The 25959-nt window shown below is 40.5% G+C and overlaps 2 protein-coding genes across 7 annotated transcripts in view; one reads left to right on the top strand and one right to left on the bottom strand.

Moving 5' to 3' along the window:
* RBKS (ribokinase) overlaps positions 1–15363 on the bottom strand; it is a 94955-nt gene extending 79592 nt beyond the window's left edge. For both annotated transcript variants that reach the window (XM_061431271.1, XM_061431272.1), the window contains exon 1: positions 15166–15363. In XM_061431271.1, coding sequence (XP_061287255.1) covers positions 15166–15263 — 98 coding nt within the window. In that variant the 5' untranslated portion in view covers positions 15264–15363. The remainder of the gene's footprint in view (positions 1–15165) is intronic.
* BABAM2 (BRISC and BRCA1 A complex member 2) overlaps positions 2452–25959 on the top strand; it is a 438330-nt gene continuing 414822 nt past the window's right edge. The window contains exons 1-2 of one of the 5 annotated variants that reach the window (XM_061431264.1): positions 2452–2568; positions 19057–19208. In XM_061431264.1, the coding sequence (XP_061287248.1) occupies positions 19081–19208 (128 nt within the window). In that variant the 5' untranslated portion in view covers positions 2452–2568; positions 19057–19080. Of the gene's footprint in view, positions 2569–15416; positions 15518–15661; positions 15766–19056; positions 19209–25959 lie in introns of those variants that run through there. The other 4 variants (XM_061431265.1, XM_061431267.1, XM_061431268.1 and 1 more) reach the window with 4 other exon arrangements.

Here is a 25959-nt window from a genome sequence, read left to right as displayed (position 1 = left end):
GAGCTCTTGGGTGACCAGGTACACTGTCAATGAACACTAATATTTTGAAAGGATTTTTTTTTTCCCCTGAGCAGTAGGTCTCAATAGTGAGCTTAAATAGATGTTGTAAACAGACGTCCTGTCATCCAGGCTTTGTTGTTCCATTTACAGAGCACAGGCAGAGTGGATTTAGCCTAATTCTTAAAACACCTAGGATTTTCAGAACAGTACATGAGCACTAGCTTCCACTTTGAGTGGCCAGATGCATTAGCCCCTAATAAGAAAGTCAGCCTGTCCTTTGAAGCCAGGCATTGACTTCTCTCTAGCTATGCAAGTGCTAGATGGTATCTTTTAACATGCAGCTCTTTTGTCTGCACTGACAATCTTATGCTTAGTGTAGCCACCTTCTTATGATCTTAGCTAGATCTTCTGGATAACCTGCTGCAGCTTCTAATCAGCACTTGCAGCTTCACCTTGCACTTTGATGTTATGGAGATTGCTTCTTTCTTTAAACATCATGAACCAACCTCTCTGCTGGCTTCAAATGTTCCTTCTGCAGCTTTCTCACTTCTCTCAGACTTCATAGGATTGAAAAGATTAGGGCCTTGCTCTGGATTAGGCTATGGTGTAAGGGAATATTGTAACTGGTTTGATCTTCCATCCAGAACACTAACATTTTCTCCATATCAGCAATAAAACTGTTTTGCTTTCTTATTATTTTATGTGTTCACAAGAGTGAACTTTTAATTTCCTTCAAGAACTCTTCCTTGGCAGTCAAAACTTGGGTAACTTTTTGACACAAGAGGACCATCTTTCAACCTCTCTCTGCTTTAGACATGCCTTCCTCACTCTGCTTAATCATTTCCAGCTTTTGATTGGAGCCTGAAATATGACAGAGAGATGTGTGACCCTTTCACCTGAACACTTGGGAGGCCACTATAGGGTTATTAATTGGCCTAATTTAAATATTGTTGGTTGTCTCAGGAAACAGGGAGGTGTGAGGAGAGGGAGAGAGACGGGAGAATGGCCGGTCAGTGGAGCAGTCAGAACACACAAAATATTTATCAAGTTTGAAGGCTTATATGGATGTGATTCAGCAGCTCAAAACAATTACAATAGTAACATCAAAGATCCCTGATCACAGATCACAGTAACAAATACAATCATAATGAAAAAGCTTGAAATAGTGCAAGAGTTACGAAAATGTGACACAGAGACATGAAATGTGCAAATGCTGTTTAAAAAGTAGCATTGACAGACTTTCTCCACACAAGGTTGATATAAAATTTTTGTTTGTGAAAAACATATCTGTGAAGCACAATAAAATGATGTTATACTTGTACTGAAGAACTGCTTATAATCTTTGGAAGCCTGAAGGACTTTAGAGTTGAGTTTAAGAGTTTTGGCAGAGTACAGCTGACCCTCGAACAACTAGCTTGAACTGTGTGGGTCCACTTATAGTCAGATTTTTTTTCACTAAATACACACTGTTGTGCCTCATGACCTGTAGTTGGTTGAGTCCACGGATGTGGAACCATAGATATGGGGCGGGGGGCGGGGGGTGGTGGGGCTTAACTCCTGCAGTATTCAAGAGGCAAGTGTACTTATTTGCAAACAGGTAACTGACAATTTAGATATGTTATTTCTCACTTGAAAAATGAAGATTTCTAATTTAGAAAAAAATTAATATTATTGCTATCACAGTCTATGGATTATATAGCATTTTAAACTAGTGGTAAAAATCCAGATGTAAAATATAATATGTAAAAGGTTCTTAAAAACTGCTGCAGAAGTTACTTTCTGCAACATTACGGAAGAGTTGCATTAGAAAAAAATTTTGGCCACAGAGGAAAAGCCAGTATCTAAAATGTGATATATTTGGGAAACAAACTAAAAACAAAACAAAACACCTCCAAGCCCCCCCAAAATCCAAACCCCAAACAAAACTCCCAAATTTTGTTTAGAAAGCAAATTGACCATATACATACAAAGATCATTTATACCTGCCTGCCTTCTGCAGATATACAAGAAATGCCCCAAGTCAAGCTAGTATTACAAAAATTGTGAAGAAAGTAAAGATAGATGGAGACATTTAAAGTGCTCACATGAAGATTTTAAGAAGATAATCAGTTGTCATAAGAACTTTGCACAATTCAAAGAAATCCTCCCCTGTGACCTTTGTTGTATGACCTTATCCTACAACGAAAAGGGTAACTCATCACCATGTAGAGAATACTAACACGAGATTAAAATTATATCCAATGAGGCAGACTTTGACTTAGTAGTATTCTTGCCTGGGAAATCTCATGGACTGAGGAGTTGGCGGGCCACAGTCCACGGGGTCACAAAAGAGGTGGACATGACTGAGCAACTGCATGTAACTATGGAAGAAATACATTGGAATCATCTCAGACCTGTTTGGGATACTTAGTTCAACTGTCAGCACACATTAATTATGTTATTATATTCCAGGCTCTGTCTTGAGGTTCTGGGGACATCCATACCCTGTTGTCACCGAGCTTACAGTCAAGTGCTAACACTGTAAGCTTACTCTCAAAATGGAGGAAGATCCAGCCACTTAACTACGAGGTAACTATCCTTAGCAGAACTCATGTAATTCAAGAACTGATATCCATTGTGTCACTGTTCTGTGACACAATGTGTCAGGAGTTAACACTCTGTATTATCACAGCTGAGAGACTGTATAACCAGGTATTTGCTGTTATTTAGTTGTTAAGTCATGTCTGACTCTTTGCGACCCCACGGACTGCAGCATGCCAGGCTCCTCTGTCCATGAGATTTCCCATAACCAGGTATGGTGTCACTTAAAAACTGATGTGCTCATCTGTGCCAAGGATGACTCCCCAGGGTCAGGAATAACCCTACTCCCATTCTCTCAAAGGGTAATTTCTCCAAAGAATTGAGTGTGTTTTTCCACATTCACATGACTTCACAGTTCCTGGTTTTATTGATTAATCACTATTCTCTACCCTGGTGGCATATAAAAATCTATGGTGGTAGGATGGGAGGGAGAAGGGAGGCTCAAGAGGGAGGGGACATATATATAATTATGGCTGATTCACGTTATTGTATAGCAGAAACCAACACAACATTGTAAAGCAATTATCTTCCAATTAAAAAATAAAAACATATTTTTTCTCTCTGCAAAAAAAAAAAAAAGAAGTTAAGATAACTGGGCTTCCCTAGTAGCTCAGACAGTAAAGCATCCACCTGCAATGCAGGAGACCTAGGTTCGATCCCTGGGTCAGGAAGATCCCCTGGAGAAGGAAATGGCAACCCACTCAAGTATTCTTCCCTGGAGAATCCCCATGGAAGCTGGTGGGCTACAATCCATGGGGTCACAAAGATAATTGTAAAGATGATTAGTTATTAAATACTTCTCTATCTTTATTGATCACCTTAAAAAAATCTATGGGAGCAATTTATTTAAAAAATTTTTGATAACTGGGCCCTATCCCTGGAAGTCTAGTTTAATTGATTCTAAGGGCAGCCAGTGTTGAGACCTTTTTCTTCTTCATTTCCACAGTGTCTTATGCTAGCTGGAGTCAATTTTCTAGCTCTACTTTCACTTTTACTCTGTTCCTTTGCTAGAGAAAGAACTCTCTTTCATTTTAGACTCCTCACAATTTTTTTTTTCCCCTCTGAACACTCTCATTTAAAATCTCAAAGGGAGGGCAACAGAATAATGGACAAAAGACATATGGACGGCCAATTCTCGAAAGAAGAAGTACAAACCAACAAACATCTGAGAAGAAACTCAATCTCACTAGTAGTAAAACAAGAGAACATTTATCACCTTTCATACCAGCAGTGTGTTGGTTAGTTTTCTAGGAAATAGGTGTTTCTCACATTGCTGGTGGGAGTGTATTTCAGAACACTTTTTATGAAAGCAAATTGGCAATATATTACAAAAATATTATTTCCCTTGATCTAGAGATTCTACATATAGAATTTTCCTAAGGGAAAGGAATCAAGTCCAAAAGATAAGAGTTCAAAGAAGTTTATCAAAGCAAATAGATCAACTAACAGATACAAATTTAGGACACTGTATCTTCAAGTAATACAGTGGTGAAACCATGCTGTTGCTGAGTGTGCGGCTAGTGGAGAAGGTGTGAGGTTTACTGAGCTCCTCTTCTGCACAGACATCCCCTCCCCCACCGAGCATAGACTTGTAACATGTATGCATGCACAAGGGAGATACATAATCGCATAAGAGGACACAAAAGAGGGATTACCAGGCAGGACCTGCCTCCTGAGAAACCTGTATGCAGGTCAGGAAGCACCAGTTAGAACTGGACATGGAACAACAGACTGGTTCCAAATAGGAAAAGGAGTACATCGAGGCTGCATATTGTCACCCTACTTATTTAACTTATACGCAGAGAACATCATGAGAAACGCTGGGCTGGAGGAAGCACAAGCTGGAATCAAGATTGCTGGGAGAAATATCAATAACCTCAGATATGCAGATGACACCACCCTTATGGCAGAAAGTGAAGAAGAACTAAAGAGCCTCTTGATGAAAGTGAAAGAGGAGAGTGAAAAAGTTGGCTTAAAGCTCAACATTCGGAAAACTAAGATCATAGCATTCAGTCCCATCACTTCATGGCAAATAGATGGGGAAACAGTGGAAACAGTAGCTGACTTTATTTTTTGGGGGCTCCAAAATCACTGCAGATGGTGATTGCAGCCATGAAATTAAAAGACGCTTACTCCTTGGAAGGAAAGTTATGACCAACCTAGACAGCATATTAAAAAGCAGAGACATTACTTTGTCAACAAAGGTCCATCTAGTCAAGGTGATGGTTTTTCCAGTGGTCATGTATGGATGTGAGAGTTGGACTATAAAGAAAGCTTCTGAGTGCCGAAGAATTGATGCTTTTGAACTGTGGTGTCAGGGAAGACTCTTGAGAGTCCCTTGGACTGCAGGAGATCCAGCTAGTCCATCCTAAAGGAGATCAACCCTGGTTGTTCATTGGAAGGACTGACGTTGAAGCTGAAACTCCAATACTTTGGCCGCCTGATGCGAAGAGCTGACGCATTTGAAAAGACCCTGATGCTGGGAAAGATTGAGGGCAGGAGGAGAAGGGGATGACAGAGGATGAGATGGTTGGATGGCATCACCGACTCGATGGACATGAGTTTGGGTAGGTTCCGGGAGTTGGTGATGGACAGAGAGGCCTGGTGTGCTGCAGCTCATGGGGTCACAAAGAGTCAGACATGACTGAATGACTGAACTGAACTGAAATGAATTAGGCAGCAGCTAAAAATAAGAGACAAAAGAAAAAAATCTTACCCAGATTTTATAAACTGGAATAGAAAAAGGAGGCTTAAACAGGTAAGATGAAAAGTGGGCAGTTTAAAAAGAAATGCAAGATAGGAGAGGAAGTGTACAATTGCTATAGAAAATAATATGGTTCCTCAAAAAATTAAACAGAATTACCATATGATCCAGCACTTCCAGGTACATACCCAAAAGAACTGAAAACAAAGGACTTGGAACAGATATTTGTACAGCCATATTTCATAGTAGTAATATTTACAGTAGCAAAACTGGAAGCAACGCAGTGTCCATCGATGGATGAATGGATAAACAAAACGTGGTGTCTACACACACTGGAATATTATTCAGCCTTACAAAGGAAGGAAATTCTGATACATGCTGAAACACAGATAAACCTTAAAGATGTCATGCTAAGTGAAATAAGTCAGTCACAAAACGACAAATACTGTATGATTCCACTTATTCATGAGGTACATAGAAAAGTTGAATTCATAAAGAAAAGTAGAATGGTGGTTGCCAGGGGCTGGGGGGGGAGGGGCGGTGGAGTTATCATTTAAATGAGTACAAAGTTTAGGTTTGGGAAGATGAACAGTTTTTAATTATGGGCTTTTTGAGTTAGTGGTTCTCAACCCTGATGCATATTAAAATTATCAGAAAGTAATCCAAAAAAACCCAAGGGGGACTCTGTCTAGCTGGAGGAAATCGACCAGGTAGGGTGGGTCTATTTTTAAATTTTCCCTGCTGCAGCTAGGGTGGCAAAGACTGGTGTAGGCCAGAGGAAATAAAATATTGTGATTTTTCTATAACTTGAGAAAATAAGTTCTGGAGATGGATGGTGATGATGGTTGAATGTACTTGATACCACTGAACTGTGTACTTAAAAGTGGTTAAAATAATTTTATGTCTAGTGTATTTTACCATAATTTAAAAAAATCTGAAGAAAAAAAAACCTCTAAAGGACAATATTAAGGCCTTTGATACAGGTAATTGCATTATTTGCTTTTTCTTCCTTGCAAGGAAACTGTTCCCTAGTAGGATTTTGAATTCCTCCTTATCTCTTGAAAATATATGTCAAACTGCTGAAATGCTACTCTAACCTTCACGATAATGTGTTAGTATCTGAGAGTCATGGAGAAGGCAATGGCAACCCAGTCCAGTACTCTTTCCTGGAGAATCTCATGGACGGAGGAGCCTGGTAGGCTGCAGTCCATGGGGTCGCAAAGGGTTGGACATGACTGAGCGACTTCACTTTCACTTTTCACTTTCAAATAGGTAAATTTTAATCCTGGCTCCAACCTTTATAGGTTGGGGCCAGATCACTTAAGTCTTCCCAAGTCTTGTTTCTAATAATTAAAATGAACAGGGTAGCAGACAAAAAAGAACTGACTCAAAGTCTCTAGTTTCATGGTATTTAAGTTTCCAAACCACACTTTTGCTACATTACAAATATCTCTGTTACATGGGTAGTTGAGTTTGTATAGTTTCTGTGTTTTTAAAAGTATTGGTGTATTTACTATCTTAGTTTCATTATCTCCAATAAGCAGTTGTGAATTTCCTGAGCCAACTTTGTCATTAATTTCTCCATTATAATTATAAAAGCCTATCAGTGTTTTTTCTTAAATCTCAAAGCCAAATTTAGGATTCACTCACTCCCACCCCCTGCCCCCCTACTCCCTGCCAGGAGGGATTTGACTGCCTTATAGTTACTTGATAACACTTACTTTGATTTTTTCAGGAGTAGAATCCTTTTCCCTGCTAAAAAGCATGAAACCTAGAATTCTTTCGTTCCACAAAGTGCGATTCTTTCTAAGAACTCCACTTTCCAGGTCTTGTCAGTGTGGGAAAGCTAACAGGGTTTGCTCATAAAGAAGCAGCTTGACTCATGCCCATTTTACTTAACAGATGTTTTGAAGTCTTTTATTCCCCAAGTATTTAACTTTTTTCCTCTTCTTTACTTCTCACTACTGTCTTAGTTAAGGCCCCTATCAACTCTTGTGAAGACCACTGCTTTCCCTTGGGTGTCTCTTGTCTTCAGGGACAAGATCTTTGATGGCTTCCAAACATTGCCTTTTTTTACATCTGCCTTTGGCACTGAGTAAGCTAAGTGAAATGCAAACCTGACCTTGTCATTTCTATACTTTGAATCCTTCACTGGCTCTCCGAGCCTACAAAGTAAGACCCAAGCACCTTAGCATGGCTGATGGGGCCTTTAATTGACACCTTTTATCTGATGCTCAGTGTACAGTGAACAGACCCAGTGGTTGCTGTCCCTGGCACACCCATGCATACCCACAGCCATGACTTCATTCCTGTGTGACCATCCCAACTGGCCAGGATGTCCTCCCTTTTCAAGACTTGGCTGGGGAGGCATCTTATCCAGGAACATTCCTCTGTGCTCCCACAGAACCTGCAGGTACTGAGCCCATCATACTACAATGATCTGCCTCTGTGTCTGCCAACTTCTTTGGTCTGGAAGTTCTTCAGGAACCTGTTACACTATGGCCATGTTACACCAATTGCAGTATCCCCAGCACTTAGCAGTCTCAGCATTTCAATATTAAATATAAGTAATCAAAATACTGGAGCACATTCATCACAAAGCCCACCTCACTGTGCTCTCCTCACCATGCAGACACTAGGGCATGAAGAGCTGGCCAAGGAATAGATCGCTAAGTGAAAGTTGCTTAGTTGTGTCCGACTCTTTGCAGCCTCATGGACTATACAGTCCATGGAATTCTCTTGGCCAGAATACTGGAGTGGGTAGCCTTTCCCTTCTCCAGGGGAATCTTCGCAACCCAGGGATCGAATCCAGGTCTCCTGCATTGCAGGTGGATTCTTTACCAGCTGAGCCACAAGGGAAGCCCAAGAATACTGAGGTGGGTAGCTTGTCCCTTCTCCAGGGGATCTTCCTGACCCAGAAATCAAACCAGGGTCTCCTGCATTGCAGGCGGATTCTTTACCAACTGAGCTACCAGGGAAATCCCAAAGTATAATAATACCAAGCAATAGGTGCTCTTTCTTTGTCACATGCAATTTACCTTTTAACATGTATTTTCTTTGAAGGGACCAAAATTTGCAAATTTCCCATGCATGATTGCTTTTGAATTTAGAGAATTCAATTGACAGAAACATGTTCAATGAAATTTTAATTGAAATATTGATTTGTAACTGATAAGCAACTTTCAAGGCCAATTTAAGGAGCAGAAAGAATAATGATGATATGATATTCTTCTTATATTGGGAATGCACGATACTTCTTGGACCAACATTACTTTGGCTTTTACTTTCCTGAAAATGTGACTGCTAGGGAGATCTTTCTGTTCTAAATACAAGAAGGTTTTGTGGAAGGCAGGTTAGAAGGTACTATAATTCGCCAAACACATATAACCTTTCTAGGTATAATATAAAATTTTGCCTTTTTTTTTTTTTTTTGTAATCGAGGTCCAGGATTTCATCCACTTTGGATCTAAAAAGCTTCTAAATTCACTTCTGCCACCATCCAATTAAAATCTTTTGAGAATTAAGCAATCATTTCCTGACTTGCCAAGGATTAAATTTAGATGCTTGGTTGAACATGAGCCTTATCTCTCCAGCCATCACTTTTAATTGGAGCATGTAAAAGGATAACATAGGGTTTTAGTTGACATCATAGTCTATTGCCATGGAAATGTAAACATGGGTTTGTATTAAACTTGTCTCCAAGCAAGTTTTAGGGGTACAGATAGACTGGGAGACAGGAGATAAATTATGTAAAACAGATCCTCTCAATGTTGGAGTGCCCCAGGAGCACAGACCTGGGTGATGTCATCTTGTCTCATGGCTTTAAATACCATCTATACACTGATGACTCTCAAATTTATATCTCCAGCTCAATCTTTCCTCTGAACTCCAAACTCATATATCTGTCTTCTTGACCACTTCAGCTGGATGTCTGACAGGCACCTCAAGTCTCACACATCCAGCCTGAGCTGTTAATACTGCCCTCTCTCTCTGCAATTTGCTCTATCACCATCTCAGCACATGTCAATTTCCCCTTCCACTTGCAGAGGGCATAGAACTGGGGGTAATCCTTGACCTGTCTCGTATTCCTCTGCAAATCCTGTCAGCTCTACCTTTAAAATACAATCAGAAGATGCTCACTTCTCCCCACTTGCACTGTTCAAACTACCATCGTTTCTAGCCTGGACTATTAATTGACTCTTAACTGGTCTCCCTGTTTCTGTTCTTACGGGTCACATCATGTCACTTGCCTGCTCAAACCCTCCAGTGGCTTTTCGTTTCATCCAGGGTAGGACCCACTGGCCTTTAACCATCAATTATCTCCTCCTCTCCCTTGTTTTCTTCTTCACACTGGACTCCTGGTAGTTCACTGATCCTACGAGGTGCGCTCCTGCCTCTGGGCCTTTGCCTGTGCTCTTCTTCTGGGGATCTGTATGGCTTGCTTCCTTTCTTTCGGTAGGTCTTTACTCAAATCACTTTCTTGCTGAGGCTTTCTGTGGCTAACGATCTAAAATTACTCTTTCCACCCGTTTCATGCTTTATTTTCCTCCTTGGCAGTTCTGTAACAGGCTGTGAATTTCACTTATTTCTGCTGATATTGTTTGTTTCTGCCACTAGAATGTAAGCTCCAAGTGGCAGGGACCTTTGGCTGTGTTTTTCATTGCTGTATCCTCTGCCTTTAGGGAAGTGCAGAGGCACACGGTATAAAACCAATAAATATTTGCTGAGTGAATCATTTTAAAAAACGGGTGATACATGTCATACGAAATAAAGACTAGTGAAAGCATGATTAACAAGTGTCTAAAAAAATTCATCCGTTATTGGGTTTTCTTGGGAATCTGTCTTTGGTGGAGCTCTAACTTAATTTTCCACAAGAACAGACTTGATTTCTCTTATCTTTGCCATTTGGAACTTCAGAGATGATTGTTCAAGAAGGAAGAGAATAATTAAATAAATACAGGTGGGTAGTAAATAATGTTCATTGTTTGCCATGTTGGATGAGCTAATGATTTTTAAAAATTATTAGCACACAGAGCTTACTATTCATAGTGAACTGAAATTAGAAATGAAAAAAGCTGCTCATTGATTGCATTAGCAGTGTCTGGCACCCAGTAATGTAATATATAAAGTGAGTTAGACTTGGATACTATCCAAGAGGGCTTAGTTACTGAAGTAGTTTCATTTCTAAAGTGATTCTACAGTACAGGCATTGGTGTCCAGGTTGGTTATAGTTAAGCTTAGACAGAAACTAAGAAACAGTAATGGAGATCCTATCTTTAGACCTGAAAATAAGAAATCTTTAGTTGCTATTCCTTGCCAACTTACAAAGTAAACACTTAATGAATGCACAGACTATAAGCCCTTAAATGAACTGTAGATGAAAAGGGCAATAAATATGTGCCAGAGCTAGCGGTACAATGATATAATGGAAAGATAAAGGTTGAGAAACCCAGGTTCCCACTGACTGACTCTATGATTTGGGGTGAGTCATCTAACCTCTCTTAATTACCTCATCTGTAAAATGTGGAGGATGGACTGATAGGCTTCAGTGGTCCTCCAAGCTCTACATATTATAAGATTTTTTGACTTTAATCACTGTGGTAGGCAGAATTATGCCCCACCCCCACCTCAAGAATGTCTACATCCTAATCCCTAGAACCTGTGAATATGTTATATTACATGGCAAGGGGGAATTAAGGCTGCTAATAAGCTACCTTAAAATAAGGAGATTATCCTGAATTATCCATTTGGGCACAATGAAATCACAAGGGTACTTAAAATGTAGAAGAGGGAGGCAGAAGAGTGAGTGTGAGAGTGAAGCTATGTGAGAAGGGCTTCACCGACCATTAGTGGATTTGAACATGGATGGGGAAACAATGGAAACAATGAGAGACTTATTTTGGGGGGCTCCAAAATCACCGCAGATGGTGACTGAAGCCATGAAATTAAAAGACGCTTGCTCCTTGGAAGAAAAACTATGACCAGCCTAGACAGCATATTAAAAAGCAGAGACATTACTTAGCCAACAAAGGTCCATCTAGTCAAAGCTATGGTTTTTCCAGTAGCTATGTATGGATGGGAGAGCTGGACTATAAAGAAAGCTGAGTGCAGAAGAATTGATGCTTTTGAACTGTGGTGCTGGAGAAGACTCTTGAGAGTCTTCAAGGAGATCCAACCAGTCAATCCTAAAGGAAATCAGTCCTGAATATTCACTGGAAGGACTGATGCTAAAGCTGAAACTCCAATACTTTGGCTACCTGATGCAAAGAACTGACTCACTGGAAAAGACCCTGATGCTGGGCAAGATTGAAGGTAGGAGAAGGGGACAACAGAGGATGAGATGGTTGGATGGCATCACCGACTCGATGGACAAGGTTTGGGAGTTGGTGATGGACAAGAAAGCCTGGTGTGCTGCAGTCCATGGGGTCACAAAGAGTCGGACACGACTGAGTGACTGAGCCAGTTACTGAGCTGAAGAGGCCATAAGCCAGAATGTGAGCAGCCTCTAGAAGCCAGAAAAGGCAAGAAAACAGATTTCCCTTAGAGCTTCCAGAAAGGAATGCAGTTCTACAAAAGACTTGATTTTAGCCCAGTTAGACTGGTATCAGACTTCTGGACTTCCAGAATTATCAGTATTCAATTTGTATTGTTAAAGCCATTAGGTTTTTGGTAATTTGTTAATGGAAGGGATAGAAAAATAATACAAGCAAAATTGGACCCAAGTTTATTACAGATGCAGGCTTTAAGTAAAAATCCTATACTCAGGTATTCTGTAAAGATCTTCAGAAGTAGCAATAATCAGAAACCATGAGAAGCCTGTTAGAAAAATTGTGGGAGAGTATATGTGTGTGTGTGTCCATGTGTACACTTGCGCTAAGTCACTTGAGTTGTGTCAGACTTTTTGTGACCCCCATGGACTGTGGCCTGCCAGGCTTCTCTGTCCAGGGGCTTCTCCAGGCAAGAATACTAGAGTGGGTTGCCATGCCCTCCTCCAGAGGATCTTCCTGACCCAGGGACTGAACCCTCATCTCTTACATCTCTTGCATTGGAAGCCGGGTTCTTTACCACCAGCACCACCTGGGAAATTTACCAGCAATTCATGTGAAGAATAGAAATCTGGGTATCTTATAAAGAAAAGAAAATGTCAAGAGAAGAGAGATCAAAGATTATCCACAATGTAAGAGTTTCTTCTCTGGATCTCACTGTACTCATCTATAAGTATAGGGAAGGACTGGGATAAATAATCTCTAAATTTCTCTAGCTCTGAAATAAGCTTTTAAATGCTGATAGATGCTAACATGGGCTTTTGAGACCCTCCCCTCCCCAAAGTTTGAAGAGTATTCATTTTAGAAAGTAACTATAATTGTCTTTAATGTGTAATAGTCAAGCTTCACAGAAAGCTCTACTTAGTTTAACAAGGAGGGGGCTCTGAATTCTAACCCTGACATTCTTATTCAGGTAGATTGCATGGGGAACTTGTTCAGCTTTCCTTCTCTTCTGTTACTTCCCCTATAGAAGTATGGTAAAATTTTAGTTAGATGGATTTTCTAAAGAATGAATTATTTCAGATGTCTCAAGGTTTAGTCCTTTATGTATTGAATAACTAAACTTTAAATATATTTGATGGAACTATATCTAAAGTAAAACTCATGCCCCATTTTTATATACAATTTAATGATTACCATATTCCCTTCTCTTGAAAAGAGTCATGACTAATAACATCAATTACTAGAGTAATGCTCTAGACAGCAGTTGGCAAGCTATGGCCTGCAGGCTGTTTGTAAGGTGTGCTGCTGCTGCTGCTATTGCTAAGTCGCTTCAGTCGTGTCCGACTCTGTGTGACCCCATAGACGGCAGCCCACCAGGCTCCCCCGTCCCTGGGATTCTCCAGTCAAGCACATTGGAGTGGGTTGCCATTTCCTTCTGCAATGTGTGAAAGTGAAAAGTCAAAGTGAAGTCGCTCAGTTGTGTCCGACTCTTAGCGACCCCCATGGACTGCAGCCTACCAGGCTCCTCCATCCATGGGATTTTCCAGGCAAGAGTACTGGAGTGGGGTGCCATTGCCTTCTCCATTGTAAGGTGTAGTTTTTTATATTCTGTACATGTTAAAAAAAAAGGTGTGTGGGGGGGATATATGACCTTAGACCCTATGTGGCTCAAAAAGTCTAAAATAAACATTATCTGGCTCTTTGCAGAAAGGTTTGCTGACTCCAGCTCTAGAGAAAGATGTGTAGGCCTCTTCATCAAATGTCCAAAACTAGACTGAACTTTCTTATGTCACTAAACGAAAAACATTCATCTTGGCACAAGGTAGCTCAAGTATTTGTGGAAAAATAAAGGCTCCAGGCATTTTTTTCTTTTTGGCTGAGCTGCAGGACTTGTGGGGTGTTTAGTTCCTGAACCAGGACTCCAACCCCAGGTCCACATCAGTGAAAGTGCAACAGTTCTGTCCACTGGACTGCCAGGCAATTCTCTAGGATCTTGGCATTTAAAATTCTTCTGTTGCTTGTTGATACACTCTCCTCACTTTCAGGGTTTTTTTTTGTACTTACTACCTGCCCCTGGCAGTCTCTCCCCCTTTCTAATCTCAGTCTGGAAATTTGATAACCTAGCTTATAAACATTGTAAACGATGTAAAATTTAGTCAGTTATGTGAATACCCTAAAACTAGTTTTTAAGTAAATCACAGGTGGTTTAGTGCAGGGATTTGGTGACTAATTTTGCTGGTCCCAAGACCTTTATACTTATTTCCAGGTTCTCAGCTGTCCTTTGAAAAGGCAAGGTGTCAGGACAGATAAGGTCTTACTGTAGTGTGATCATTTTTTATTTTTATAGTATAAAAATAGCAGTATATCTGAAAAGCCACTCACCAAAAAATTAAACTCAAGCAATCTAAATGGTAGGATTTTCTTGGAACATTTTTTTTTCTTTAAATAAACATTACTTTTACAATCAAAAAGGCGATTTCATTAAAAAAAAAAAAAGATATCTTGTAACGATCTCTCCATCCAGTCTCACTGCCCTAACTCAACAATTTTCATCTAGCGTATTTTGTTTATTCAGTAACTTTAAAATGGTTGTATATACTGGCTTTTTAATTTGACTCACATTTGGTTTGCCATGGGTAACCTATGGTTACTCTTAACACTGAAAAATAAGCGGTAAATATGAAATGCAAGAAAGCTGACAATCAATATGGTGAAAGATGACTGCCTAAAATTTTGGCTTCGGCTCCACCCATTTTTCTACACATTCACACATATAATACCCAACCTGGATAATGTTACAGCTCAAAACACTTTCCTCCATTTAGTGTGCAAAAAACAACTGTATTAAGTGGGCACATTCTCGGAGATAAAATGACTTGGCCAAAGTCACTCGGCTAGCCAGGGAACAGGTTTAGCAGCGTAGTCAAGAAAATAGGAGCAGGTCTTTGGAGGCGCTCCTAGTTAAACGAGAGCTTTCACTACACGCTGGCCTTTATGTTCCCTCATCTGACAATGACCTTTACAAACTCAAACCTGCCTCTTCTACCCTATCGAGGCACGTGAGGCGGGCTGCGGAAATCTGTGGGCTAGTCGCTCAGTTGTGTCCGAGTCTTTGTGACTCTATAGACTGCAGCTCGCCAGGCTCCTCCGTCCATGGAATTTTCCAGGCAAGAATACTGGAGTGGGTAGCCATTCCCTTCTCCTGGGGATTTTCCCGATCCAGGGTTCGAATCCGGGTCTCCCGCACTGCGGGCAGATTCTTTACAGACTGAGTAGCTCACATCCCAAGTCAACACGCCATCCCCAAAGCCCTAGTTCCAAGGCAGAGAGGAGAGAGAGCACAGTTCGCCCCTCGCTGGAGGCGCAGCTTCTGCGCGCTGGTCCCGAACTAACCTGACCAGGTCGGTCATGCAGGAACCCACCACCACCACCGCCGCCGTCTCCGCCGCCTCCTCCTGCCACTGCCTCCCAGGGTCCCCAGACGCGGCCATTGCTCAGAGTCGGCAGTGTCCAACCTGGACGCTGCCCTTTAACCTTTGCCCCACCCCGTAACCAGAGACGCCGCTCCCACGTTCCCTAACGACGCGGGCCTTCCGGACGCCCGGGTGGGTCGCCCACCTGGGTGCCCGAAATAACCCCATCCACCAACTGCCCCCAGTTCTTCCAGGAATTATCTTCCTGCACAGCCTCTCGTAGCAGAGCCATCCTACGAGTTCCAGACTCCGCACAGCTCGCCGCGCACGAGGTAGGCGCGGAGGTAGGAACTTTCAGGCACTAGGGGGACGCCCTTCCGAGCGCCCGGCCTGGCGCGGCCGGGGACGCGCACGCCGCCCGGCTCCAGGGCCGCCGAGGGGGCGGGGCGGGGCGGGACGTCCGGGGACGCGCACGCATCCGGCCCGCGGTGCGCGCGCAGGTTGGTGCGTCGGTCGGGGGCGCGCTCGGGTAACCTGTACCCCACGTAGTCGCCGGTTACCGATCCGACTTAAGTTCCAGGTACCTGGACTGGGGCTGGTGCGGGGAGGTTGGATCCCGAGTTGCACAGGTGGCGCTGAGGACCGTGGTTTACATATATCCAGGGCTCGCCTTCTCTTCCTATAGAGAAGGCCCCTGTCCCAAAGATGCCCTACTCATTCCCGTCACCCTGGTCCCCTCAAGAACGAGCCCCCAAGGCCAGAGGCTGCTCTCTCTCCACACCTAGCCCGCCCCCTGGTTCCTGATTAAGCTCAAGACTCTTTGGTTTCTCCTGCCTGATTAGGGGATCTTACAATTTGGGAGAAGGTGTCCCCTTTTAGAGCGGGGTGGTCATTCTTTGGGTTCGAGCTGATTGTTTTTCTTGAATGCTGCCCCTTGGAGAAATTACTTCCCCTGTGTACTTCCCTCGTGCGCCGTATGACGTCGACGTGACGCATCAGGACGCCACCCCTTTCCGTTCCATGACGTAAGCCGGGCACGTGTTTCCGTGTTTGTCATCCCATCTTAATTGCGAGAAGGTAGACGATGCTTTAGACGTGTTTGTATTCCCCAGACTGCCCATTGAAGTACCTCATGTGACCCTATCTTGAGGCAGCAAAGCTCTGTAAAAATTGTATTTCTGCATTTCCTTCTGTATATTACACGTCAAAATCAGGAAATAGAAATTTCACAACTAGCTTTCAAGGGAAACGGGCCACAGTAAATTGTTGCCTATCTGGGAACGATTATTGTGCTTTGTTGTGTAAAAAATACTACTGGGAGATCATCCCACATCTGTGTACCCCGCTCAGAAGCCAAAGAACGCTATTCGGTGACCTCTGATTTTGGAGTCAGGTTTCCCGCCCCCCCCCCCCCCCACTTGTCTAGAGAAGTCACAGCAGCTGTGCTTGTAACATTTTAATGCTGCATAAAATCTTGCACTGTCAAAAGATAGTATTATGGCTGTTCAGGAAACAAAGACAGATTCATTCCTTCAGGTGTCATTCTAAGGTCATGACAGTTGTTGAATTGGATGGGGTGTTGTCACCTTAAGTATAGTTTGGTTTCTGGAGCAGGTTTGTTCCCTGTAGCATTTTACCTAGTGAATCACTTAGGCCAGCTTCAGCAGTAGGCCAACATTAGTCTAATTTGTTTCTATTTGTCAAGCAACCGTTAGTCTAAATTCATGACTTTTTTATTCATTTTACTAGATGTATACTTTTTAAAAAAACAAATTGACTTTGATGCTTTTCTCTTTGGTATTTATTTGAGAAGTTAGGTATAGTGGACTTTGAGGGAGATCTGGATTTAAATTCCAGTCCTGCTTGGTAGGTTTGTGACTTTGAGTAAGTTACTTAGTCTTGCTCAACATTAGTTTTCTTATCTTTGAAATGGGAACAGTAATATTAAACAGAGGATGAGTTAGTTGTTGGGAAGTAAATGAAATTTCAGCTAGAGATGGGTAGTATAGTGCCTGATATTCAGTAGATTTTGAGAATGTCTTGGTTCTGTTTCCATTTTTCATAGAAATGAGTGATGAAATAATAATAGGTATTATGGGAAAACACATGGAAGAATAATTTTGTAGTGTAGGTAAGGTCCTTTTGCTTTTATCCAAAATGACTATTTCTGTTTTGCATATGATCTAGATAAGCATCCTTTCAAGAACTGTGACATCAATAAGCAGAAATAAAAGTGGAAATGTTGCAGAAATAGGAAAAAAAATAGACTTCAAAGGGATAATAGGTCTAGTATACTATTCAAAGACAAATTGTAAGTTATGGCATCTGTAAAATGGGAATTCTAATATATGCCTTACCATCCAGAATTGTGGAGGTCAAGTGCACTAATGTTTATGGAAGCTCTTTATAAGTGATAAAGTGTTATAAAATGTACTTGATTTTTATGACTGATAATACAGTGCATTAGATGTTTACTCTTATTCTGTGATGACATATTGAAATGGTGGTGGGAGGCCATCTGTTAAGTGGTCAGAGGAGGACCTTGTTTTATAATTGCAGAAAAGATGATTTGAACACTAAAGTATAAAGCTTTTTCTACTTCAGAGATACTTTTGGGTGTCATCAGTATGTAGGGTCACAGTGGGTTTTTTGTTATTATTTGTTTTTATGATTGTTATTTATTTTTTTGCCCTTTATTACTCTGAAATGTTTAAAATGGGTACTAGTTTTCAGCATTTATCAGGGAGCTGTAAATCCTCATAGGGCATAGTATATGAAAACTAGAATGAGCACATCATTTACTTGCAATTGTAACTTGCAGGAAATTAATTTGCTTTTGATGTGGGATTATCCTTTCAGATTGAGGAAGAAAATGATCATTTAAATTGACTTATTCACCTCTGAAAGTGGAGGCTTTCATTTAGAAATCTATTAAGAGGAATTCATGTACTCCCTCCACCAGCCCCATGGGTTTCCAAGTAATTTAGAGATGATTTATTGGTTTTACTTTTGTATTTTCAAGTGTAAGAATTTCTTAGTGCCTTAGAGTCAAAAACTTTTAGATCTATGATAGTTTGTGCTGCTTAATATCTGGATAGGTGTGTGTTTTCATGATTTAATGGTTACCTAGATTTTTGCTACATCTCACATATGCTATTTTCTACAAGATTTTTTGAGGGCATAATATCTTTTCTTCATACCTAAATATTTCTGTAGCTCTTGTCTCCTTATTCATCTTTATTAAAAGATGCTTCTTGATGCTTATGGTGTACTAGGTACTTCTGTTAAACACTAGAGAGTCAAGACAGTTCTGCAGGGAATAGATCACTAAGCAGGTAATTATACTGTGGAGGGGAAATAAGAAAGAGGTGTATCAGTAAATACACCTACAAGTAAATACCTTGTAAGTAATAATTGCAAGTATATTTGCTGCTTCTGAAATTTTGCAGTTTTATCAATCAAGTTCTTTTTGTGGGGACACAGAGGGGGGTCTCCTAACCTAGCAGCATGTGTGTTTTTTGTGTCAGGGGAGAGAATTGTCAGTAAACCCTTCTTGAGAAGGAAGGACCTGCCAGTTGTAAGACAGAGTAGGGCAGCTTTTAAGTAGAGTGTGGCAGCACAGAAACTGGCTTTGAAAAGGGGGAGGCAGTTAGATTTCAGGGGTTGCTGCTCCTCCTGCAAAGTCTGTGTCTTGAGTAGGCGAGCAATAGTGAGCTAGGCTCTTTTGGAGGGTCAGTGCAAGAGGCTACCATAAGACAGGAGATGAGGTATCAAGCAGGAGACACTTCTGTGTACTGCACCAGTTTCCAGGAAGGTTGTTATTCTAGTTCCTTTGGATATTCTGATCATCATTCTTTCCTTCTTCTTTCAGTGGTGATTTGCAAGGCAAGTTAAAATGTCTCCAGAAGTGGCCTTGAACCGAATTTCTCCAATGCTCTCCCCGTTCATATCTAGCGTGGTCCGTAATGGGAAAGTAGGACTGGATGCTACAAACTGTTTGAGGATAACTGACTTGAAATCGGGGTATGTACCAGAACCAATTCATCCATTTCCTCATAACAGACCTTTCTCACCAGGCTTGTAAAAGTTGAACACCACAAAAATTCATCAAGTCATGCCCTTATGTGTTAAGTTGGTTTTGTCCAGTTGTTGACATTTTATGTTTCAGGTTATTTAGTTGTGCTGTGAGCCATTGCCTCATGATCAGAATGGTGTGTGTGTGTGTGTGTGTGTGATTAAGGCATATCTCTTTGTTAACAGTGTGCCATGTGGTTTTTAGCTAGTGTGTTTTTCATCATTGACTTGTTTTCTTGTTCTGTGTTCTGTGATTCAGTATGCACTGTAAGAGTTGGGATTTGAGATTGTGAATCTGACATTATTTGATAGTCTCTACTAATAGGAAAATTATAATTGCTAGTCCAAAATGAGTCGTTTTTCACAATGGAGTTGAAACAGTAATATCTCATGCCTAGAAATGTTGCATTAAAAAAAACCAACTTTTTATTTGGAAATAGATTTACTTAAAGAATAGTTACAAAAATGCTACAGAAAATTAATGCTGTTACATGCTGATAATTGTTCTATAAGTCTTATTTGAATTTTACCAGTTTTCCTGTTAATGTCCTTTTTCAGTCCAGAATCCAATCCATGATACAGATTGCATTTAGTTGTGATGTGTACCTTATCTTCCAAATCTGTGACAGTTCTTGTCTTTCATTGTCTTCCATGATTTTGAAGCTTTTAAAGATAGCATTGGTTAGTTACTTTGTAAAATATTGCTCAATATGGGTTTGTCTAATGTTTTCCTTTTATCAGAGTGAGTATTTCTCACTCTGATACCCGCCCTCAGTATTACAGAAGGGATGTATGATTTTCAGTACATCATTAAGATTGTGTGTACCAGGTTTTGCCACTGTGAAACTGATTTTCCCTTTGTAATTAGTAAGTACATTGTGCAGTGTGTTTGACATTGTGCAGATGTTCTGTTTCTCATCTTACTTTTGTCTGTTAATTTCAACCTCCATTAATGGTTCTTGCCTGCAATAATTGTTATAGTAGTTCTTGGATAAGAGTGATTTTTAATTTCCCTTTTCCTCCTATACTTAGTCATTTAATTCTTCTGTAAAGAAGCATTACCCCTTCCCTGCCAATTATCTGTTTATTTATGTCAGTATGAATTTTGAGGCATTTATTTTATTCTTAAGAGTCATAATCCTCAATGAACTGTGTTCATTAATTCTTTTGCTCAGTTGTTCTAGCCTTTGTCATTGGGAGCTCTGTCAAGTTGTCTTTGGAGCATATCCCCATCATTTTTTGAACATTTTCTTACTAGAGATACTACATTCTTGATTTAGCTATTCTTTTAAAAGGTCTTTTATTTTTACTTTCTACAAATCTTGCTATTTTCTGACTAAGCTGAAGACCTGGATCTAAGTAAGATAGAGAAGACTAGGTTAGTTGGACATTTCATTGGAATGGTACTATGCTTTTTAAGTAATCAGTGGGTAGGGGTTTCTTTTTGAGGTGATGAAAATGTTCTAAAATTAGTAGTAATGGTACATGACTCTCTATTATTCTAAAAATGACTGATTTATGCACCTATAAGGGTGAATTTTATGGTTTGTGAATTATCTCTCATTAAAGTTGATATTAAAAAGACAAACCTGTGTACCCAGGGTTATTTACTGGCTTGAATGGATAGGACATGGAAAAAGATCTTTCTTCTTTAGTTTGTCACAAATATTCTTTTCACAGATATTGAAGATGTGACAGGACTGATGGCAGAGGACTGGGAGCTGGTTTATGTCAGATGGTAAAGCACATAAACCTGAACTTCCTACTCTTTTGTTGGTATCCTGAGAGCACAGTTGGATTCACCCAGATAAAGTCACTTTACTTCTTCTTTGTAGACTCCCTCTTTGGTGCTCCCAAATTCCTGAATGTTTAGTTGAGTGTTTAGGTACAAATAGTGGATCTGATGATTAATTTGAAATGAATCAACTAAACCTGGCCCTGTCTGGACTAAGTCTGTAAAAAATACTTGAAAGGGTGTTTAATGACTTGTAGTATTTATGGAGTTTACTTTCTTTAGATTTAGAAAAGGAATAAAATTATCTCTACCTACATTAACAAACCAGCTACAGATAAAATGATGTGAAAAGCCTTATTAATCTAGAGCATTATTGATGCCTTTTATGTAGTACTTAACCGAAAGATTCATGAAAGTTCTTTTGAAGCTCATTAACAATTCTTTCCTCAGTGTTTCAACCAAAGTATGAATTCCTGAAGTTTCTATAGCAAAACAATGGCAGAGTTAGAGAAAATAGTTTTTTTTTTTTGGTGTGTTGCTTTTGGCATTTCCCTTTCTTTTAGACCAGCAGCCAACTGGTGGCTCAAACTGTAAAGAATCTACCTGCAACTCGGGAGATCTGGATTCAGTCCTTGTGTCTGGAAGATCCCCTGGAGAAGAAAATGGCTACTCACTCCAGTATTCTTGCCTGGAGAATTCCATAGATAGAGGAGCCTGGAGGGCTAGATTCCATGGGGTCACAAAGAGTCGGAAATGACTGAGTGACAGACACTTTGATTTTTCAGTCAGTTATCAGAATTGGGATCCATGTTTGGAATTTCTCTTAACTCAAATGTTTAAAATGAGGAGACTAATTTTTATAGATCACAAGAGCCAGTATTGTTACCATAAATAGCTACTTGCTCTTGAAGAGATGAGGTACCAGGGTTTTTGTATTCTAGGTCTGACTCACAAAAGGACGAGTTAGGCAAGAATCTATGCAAAGTAAGTTTTTTTTTTTTTAAAATTTTAAATAGCAATTCACTTTTCTTTCTCTTATGGTAACTAAATCTCTCTACCTTATGTAAGATTATGTGTGTTTCCAAATTCCATTGCTGGGCTGTCAGTATCAAGGACAGGATTCTTATTTAAAATATTTTTATGCCTCTGTATAAAAACAAAAAATATTTTTATGCCTTGAGAAACCTGTATGCAGGTCAGGAAGCAACAGTTAGAACTGGACATGGAACAACACACTGGTTCCAAATAGGAAAAGGAGTACGTCAAGGCTGTATATTGTCACCCTGCTTGTTTAACTTATATGCAGAGTATATCATGAGAAACGCTGGGCTGGAAGAAGCACAAGCTGGAATCAAGATTGCTGGGAGAAATATCAATAACCTCGGATATGCAGATGACACCACCGTTATGGCAGAAAGTGAAGAGGAACTAAAAAGCCTCTTGATGAAAGTGAAAGTGGAGAGTGAAAAAGTTGGCTTAAAGTTCAACATTCAGAAAACGAAGATCATGGCATCCGGTCCCATCACTTCATGGCAAATAGATGGGGAAACAGTGGAAACAGTGGCTGACTTTATTTTTTTGGGCTCCAAAATCATTGCAGATGGTGATTGCAACCATGAAATTAAAAGACACTTACTCCTTGGAAGGAAAGTTATGACCAACCTAGATAGCATATTCAAAAGCAGAGACATTGCTTTGTCAACAAAGGTCTGTCTAGTCAAGGCTATAGTTTTTCCAGTAGTCATGTATGGATGTGAGAGTTGGACTATAAAGAAAGCTGAGCGCAGAAGAATGGATGTTTTTGAACTATGGTGTTGGAGAAGACTCTTTTTTTTGTTTTTGGAGAAGACTCTTGAGAGTCCCTTGGATTGCAAGGAGATCCAACCAGTCCATCCTAAAGGAGATCAGTCCTGGGTGTTCATTGGAAGGATTGATGTTGAAGCTGGAACTCCAATACTTTGGCCACCTGATGCAAAGAGCTGACTCATTTGAAAAGAGCCTGATGTTGGGAAAGATTGAGGGCAGGAGGAGAGGGGGACGACAGAGGATGAGATGGTTGGATGGCATCACTGACTCAATGGACATGGGTTTGGGTAGACTCAGGGAGTTGGTGATGGACAGGGAGGCCTGGCATGCTATGGTTCATGGGGTCGCAAAGAGTCGGACACGATTGAGCGACTGAACTGAACTGAACAGAATGCCTCTGTAAGTTCTACCATGGTGTCTTTCTAATGTAGTAAGTAAAGGTTGAATGAATGAATGCATTAACTGTTTTCCCAGAGCAGTTGCTCTGTTTGGGGATCAGAGTAGTTTGGACATGTGGTTCAGAACATGTTTGTTGGTCTGAGAGTTGCTCACTTAAATTCTGTTATGCATAATCCTTTTAAATGACATTCCCTGACAAATGAGTTGGTTTTAGAGATTATGGTCAAGTGTGTTACAGTACTGGGTTTACTTTTCTAGGTGGAATTTATATTGAGACCTGGAGGGGCTGAATTTTTAATGTTAGGGAATTATTCCTTGAGCCTACTGAACGTTTATTAGCTCTCTGCCCTATATTAATTTGATCACAAGCATGTGTTATTTGTAAAACGCTATATTTTGTCTTTTTTTAGTGATTTGCTAATCTCAAAGATGTCTAAGTGTTCCACATTCTGGAATGATGCCTGAGAGGAAAGCAGGGGAGGGCTCACTGCAACCTGTGACAGCTGAGCCTTAATATCTTTTTTCAGCACATCACAGTGACTCAACCTTACTGGCACATGGCTGTGTTTGGGGCATCTGCTATGACATCTCATCCACCCACAATTACCTGTTGCATTTTTTGGGTCCATGTTCTGAATTTCATTACTTAGTTAAAAATAGATACTCAGGGTAGTTGATTACTAAATGGAACAGTTTTGAAAGATGAGTGTTGTCGGCTTTGAAGACTGATCTCAGATTGGCTGCTTTACTTTCTAGCTGGCAGGCTGAGCTTCTTTAGCCTCATGTCTAGAAGGGAGTTGCTGCCCCGAGAAAGTGTTAGTTGCTCTGCTGCTGTTGCTGCTAAGGCGCTTCAGTCGTGTCCGACTCTGTGCGACCCCATAGACGGCAGCCCACCTGGCTCCCCCGTCCCTGGGATTCTCCAGGCAAGGGCACTGGAGTGGGTTGCCATTTCTTTCTCCAGTGCATGAAAGTGAAAAGTGAAAGTGGAGTTGCTCAGTCGTGTCCGACTCTTAGCAACCCTATGGACTGCAGCCTATCAGGCTCTTCCACCCATGGGATTTTCCAGGCAAGAGTACTGGAATGGGTTGCCATTGCCTTCTCCGAGTCGCTCAGTTGTGTCTAACTCTGTGACCTCCAGGTTCCTCTGTCCATGGAGTTCTCCAGGCAAGAATACTGAAGTGGGTAGCCATTCCCTCCTCCAGGGGATCTTGCCAACCCAGGGATCGAACCTAGTTCTCCCACACTGCAGGCAGATTCTTTACCATCTGAGCCACCAGGGAAGCTTCCCTGAGAGGCAGTAGTTTAATTTTGAAGATGAGCAACTTAGTTAACAATTTAACTATCTAGCTGTTCACTTGGTTTTTCCATTTTACTTGCTTTTTCATACTCTTCTGTGATCTTCTTCCTTTTTCCCTGTGCATATTTTTATACTTTATTCATTATGTATAAATGTATCTCTAAATAATATGTAGTATTGTTTTATATGTTTAAAAAGTTTATGCAAAGGATACCATACTGGATGTATTCTTCTGCAACTTGCTTATTTTGCTTAGTGTTAAATTCATCAGATTTATTGATAATTACATTTAACAGTTCTCGTTCTTTCATTGCACTGCTGTATCATATTCCATTGTCTGAATATGTCTCCAATTTTTTAATTCACTCTCGTGCTGACTGACTTGTATGTTATTTTGAGTTTCTTTTGACAAAGCAAGCCATGATGAACATTGTCCCACCTTTGCTCAAGAAGATATTTTGAGATTATTTTCTGGGGCAAAGGTTTTTGAATTGGGTATGGTTACCCATTTTTGGTTGTAGAATCAGTGGAATGAGTCACCCCAACATTTAACAACGGAATGAGAAGAGAATGGAACTATCAGAATGTGTCACACTTAATAAGAATAAGCACCATTTTGTGAATTTTCCTTTGAGTTGTATGCTTGAACTGGGTCACAGTATAAAATGTATGTGATGATCAAAAAAGTTTGAAAACTACCCCTTTAGGGTATATTCATAGAAATGGAATTGCCAGCTTTTAGGGTATTTGGTATTTTATTCCATTGGATATTGCTGGATTGTATCAATTTCCTTCTACCAAAAATGAATGAGAGTTCTCATTTTTCTATAGCTTTCACAATACTCTGTGTTGTCAGACTTAATTTTTTGTGAAGCTGATGGATGTGAAGTGGTATCTCATTATGCTTTTAATTTGTGTTTCCCTGATTACTAGTGTAGTGAAGAATCTTTTCATTGATTTCTTCTTTGGGAATACCTTTGCTCATCTTTTGGGCTTCCCTGGTGGCTCACATGATAAAGAATCTGCCTGCAATGTGGGAGACCTGGATTTGATCCCTGGGTTGGGAAGATCCCCTGGAGAAGGGAATGGTTACCCACTCCAGTATTCTGACCTGGAGAATTACATGGACAGAAGAGCCTGACAGGCTGCAGTCCGTGGGGTCACAAAAAGTAAGACACGACTGAGCGACTTTGACTTGCCCATCTTTTAAGTGGATTGTTTATATGTGTGTATGTGTGTGTGTATATATATATAGAGAGAGAGAGAGAGAGAGAGAGATCTTAAAATGTTGTTTATGTAGTTTGGATACTAATCTTTCAGCAGCTACATATATTACAATCTCCATTTAGTTTGTGGTTTATGTTCTTAATTTGGTACTACTGATATCTAACAGTTTTAATTTAATGAAGTCATTCATCAACATTTTCCTTTTTAGATTTGTTCTCTTGTGTGTGTGTGTGTGT

Source organism: Bos javanicus, chromosome 11 (assembly GCF_032452875.1).
Source record: "Bos javanicus breed banteng chromosome 11, ARS-OSU_banteng_1.0, whole genome shotgun sequence".
Lineage (NCBI taxonomy): Eukaryota > Metazoa > Chordata > Mammalia > Artiodactyla > Bovidae > Bos > Bos javanicus.
Note: the sequence above shows the minus strand (reverse complement) of the source record. Positions and strands in the feature narration are given on the sequence as shown.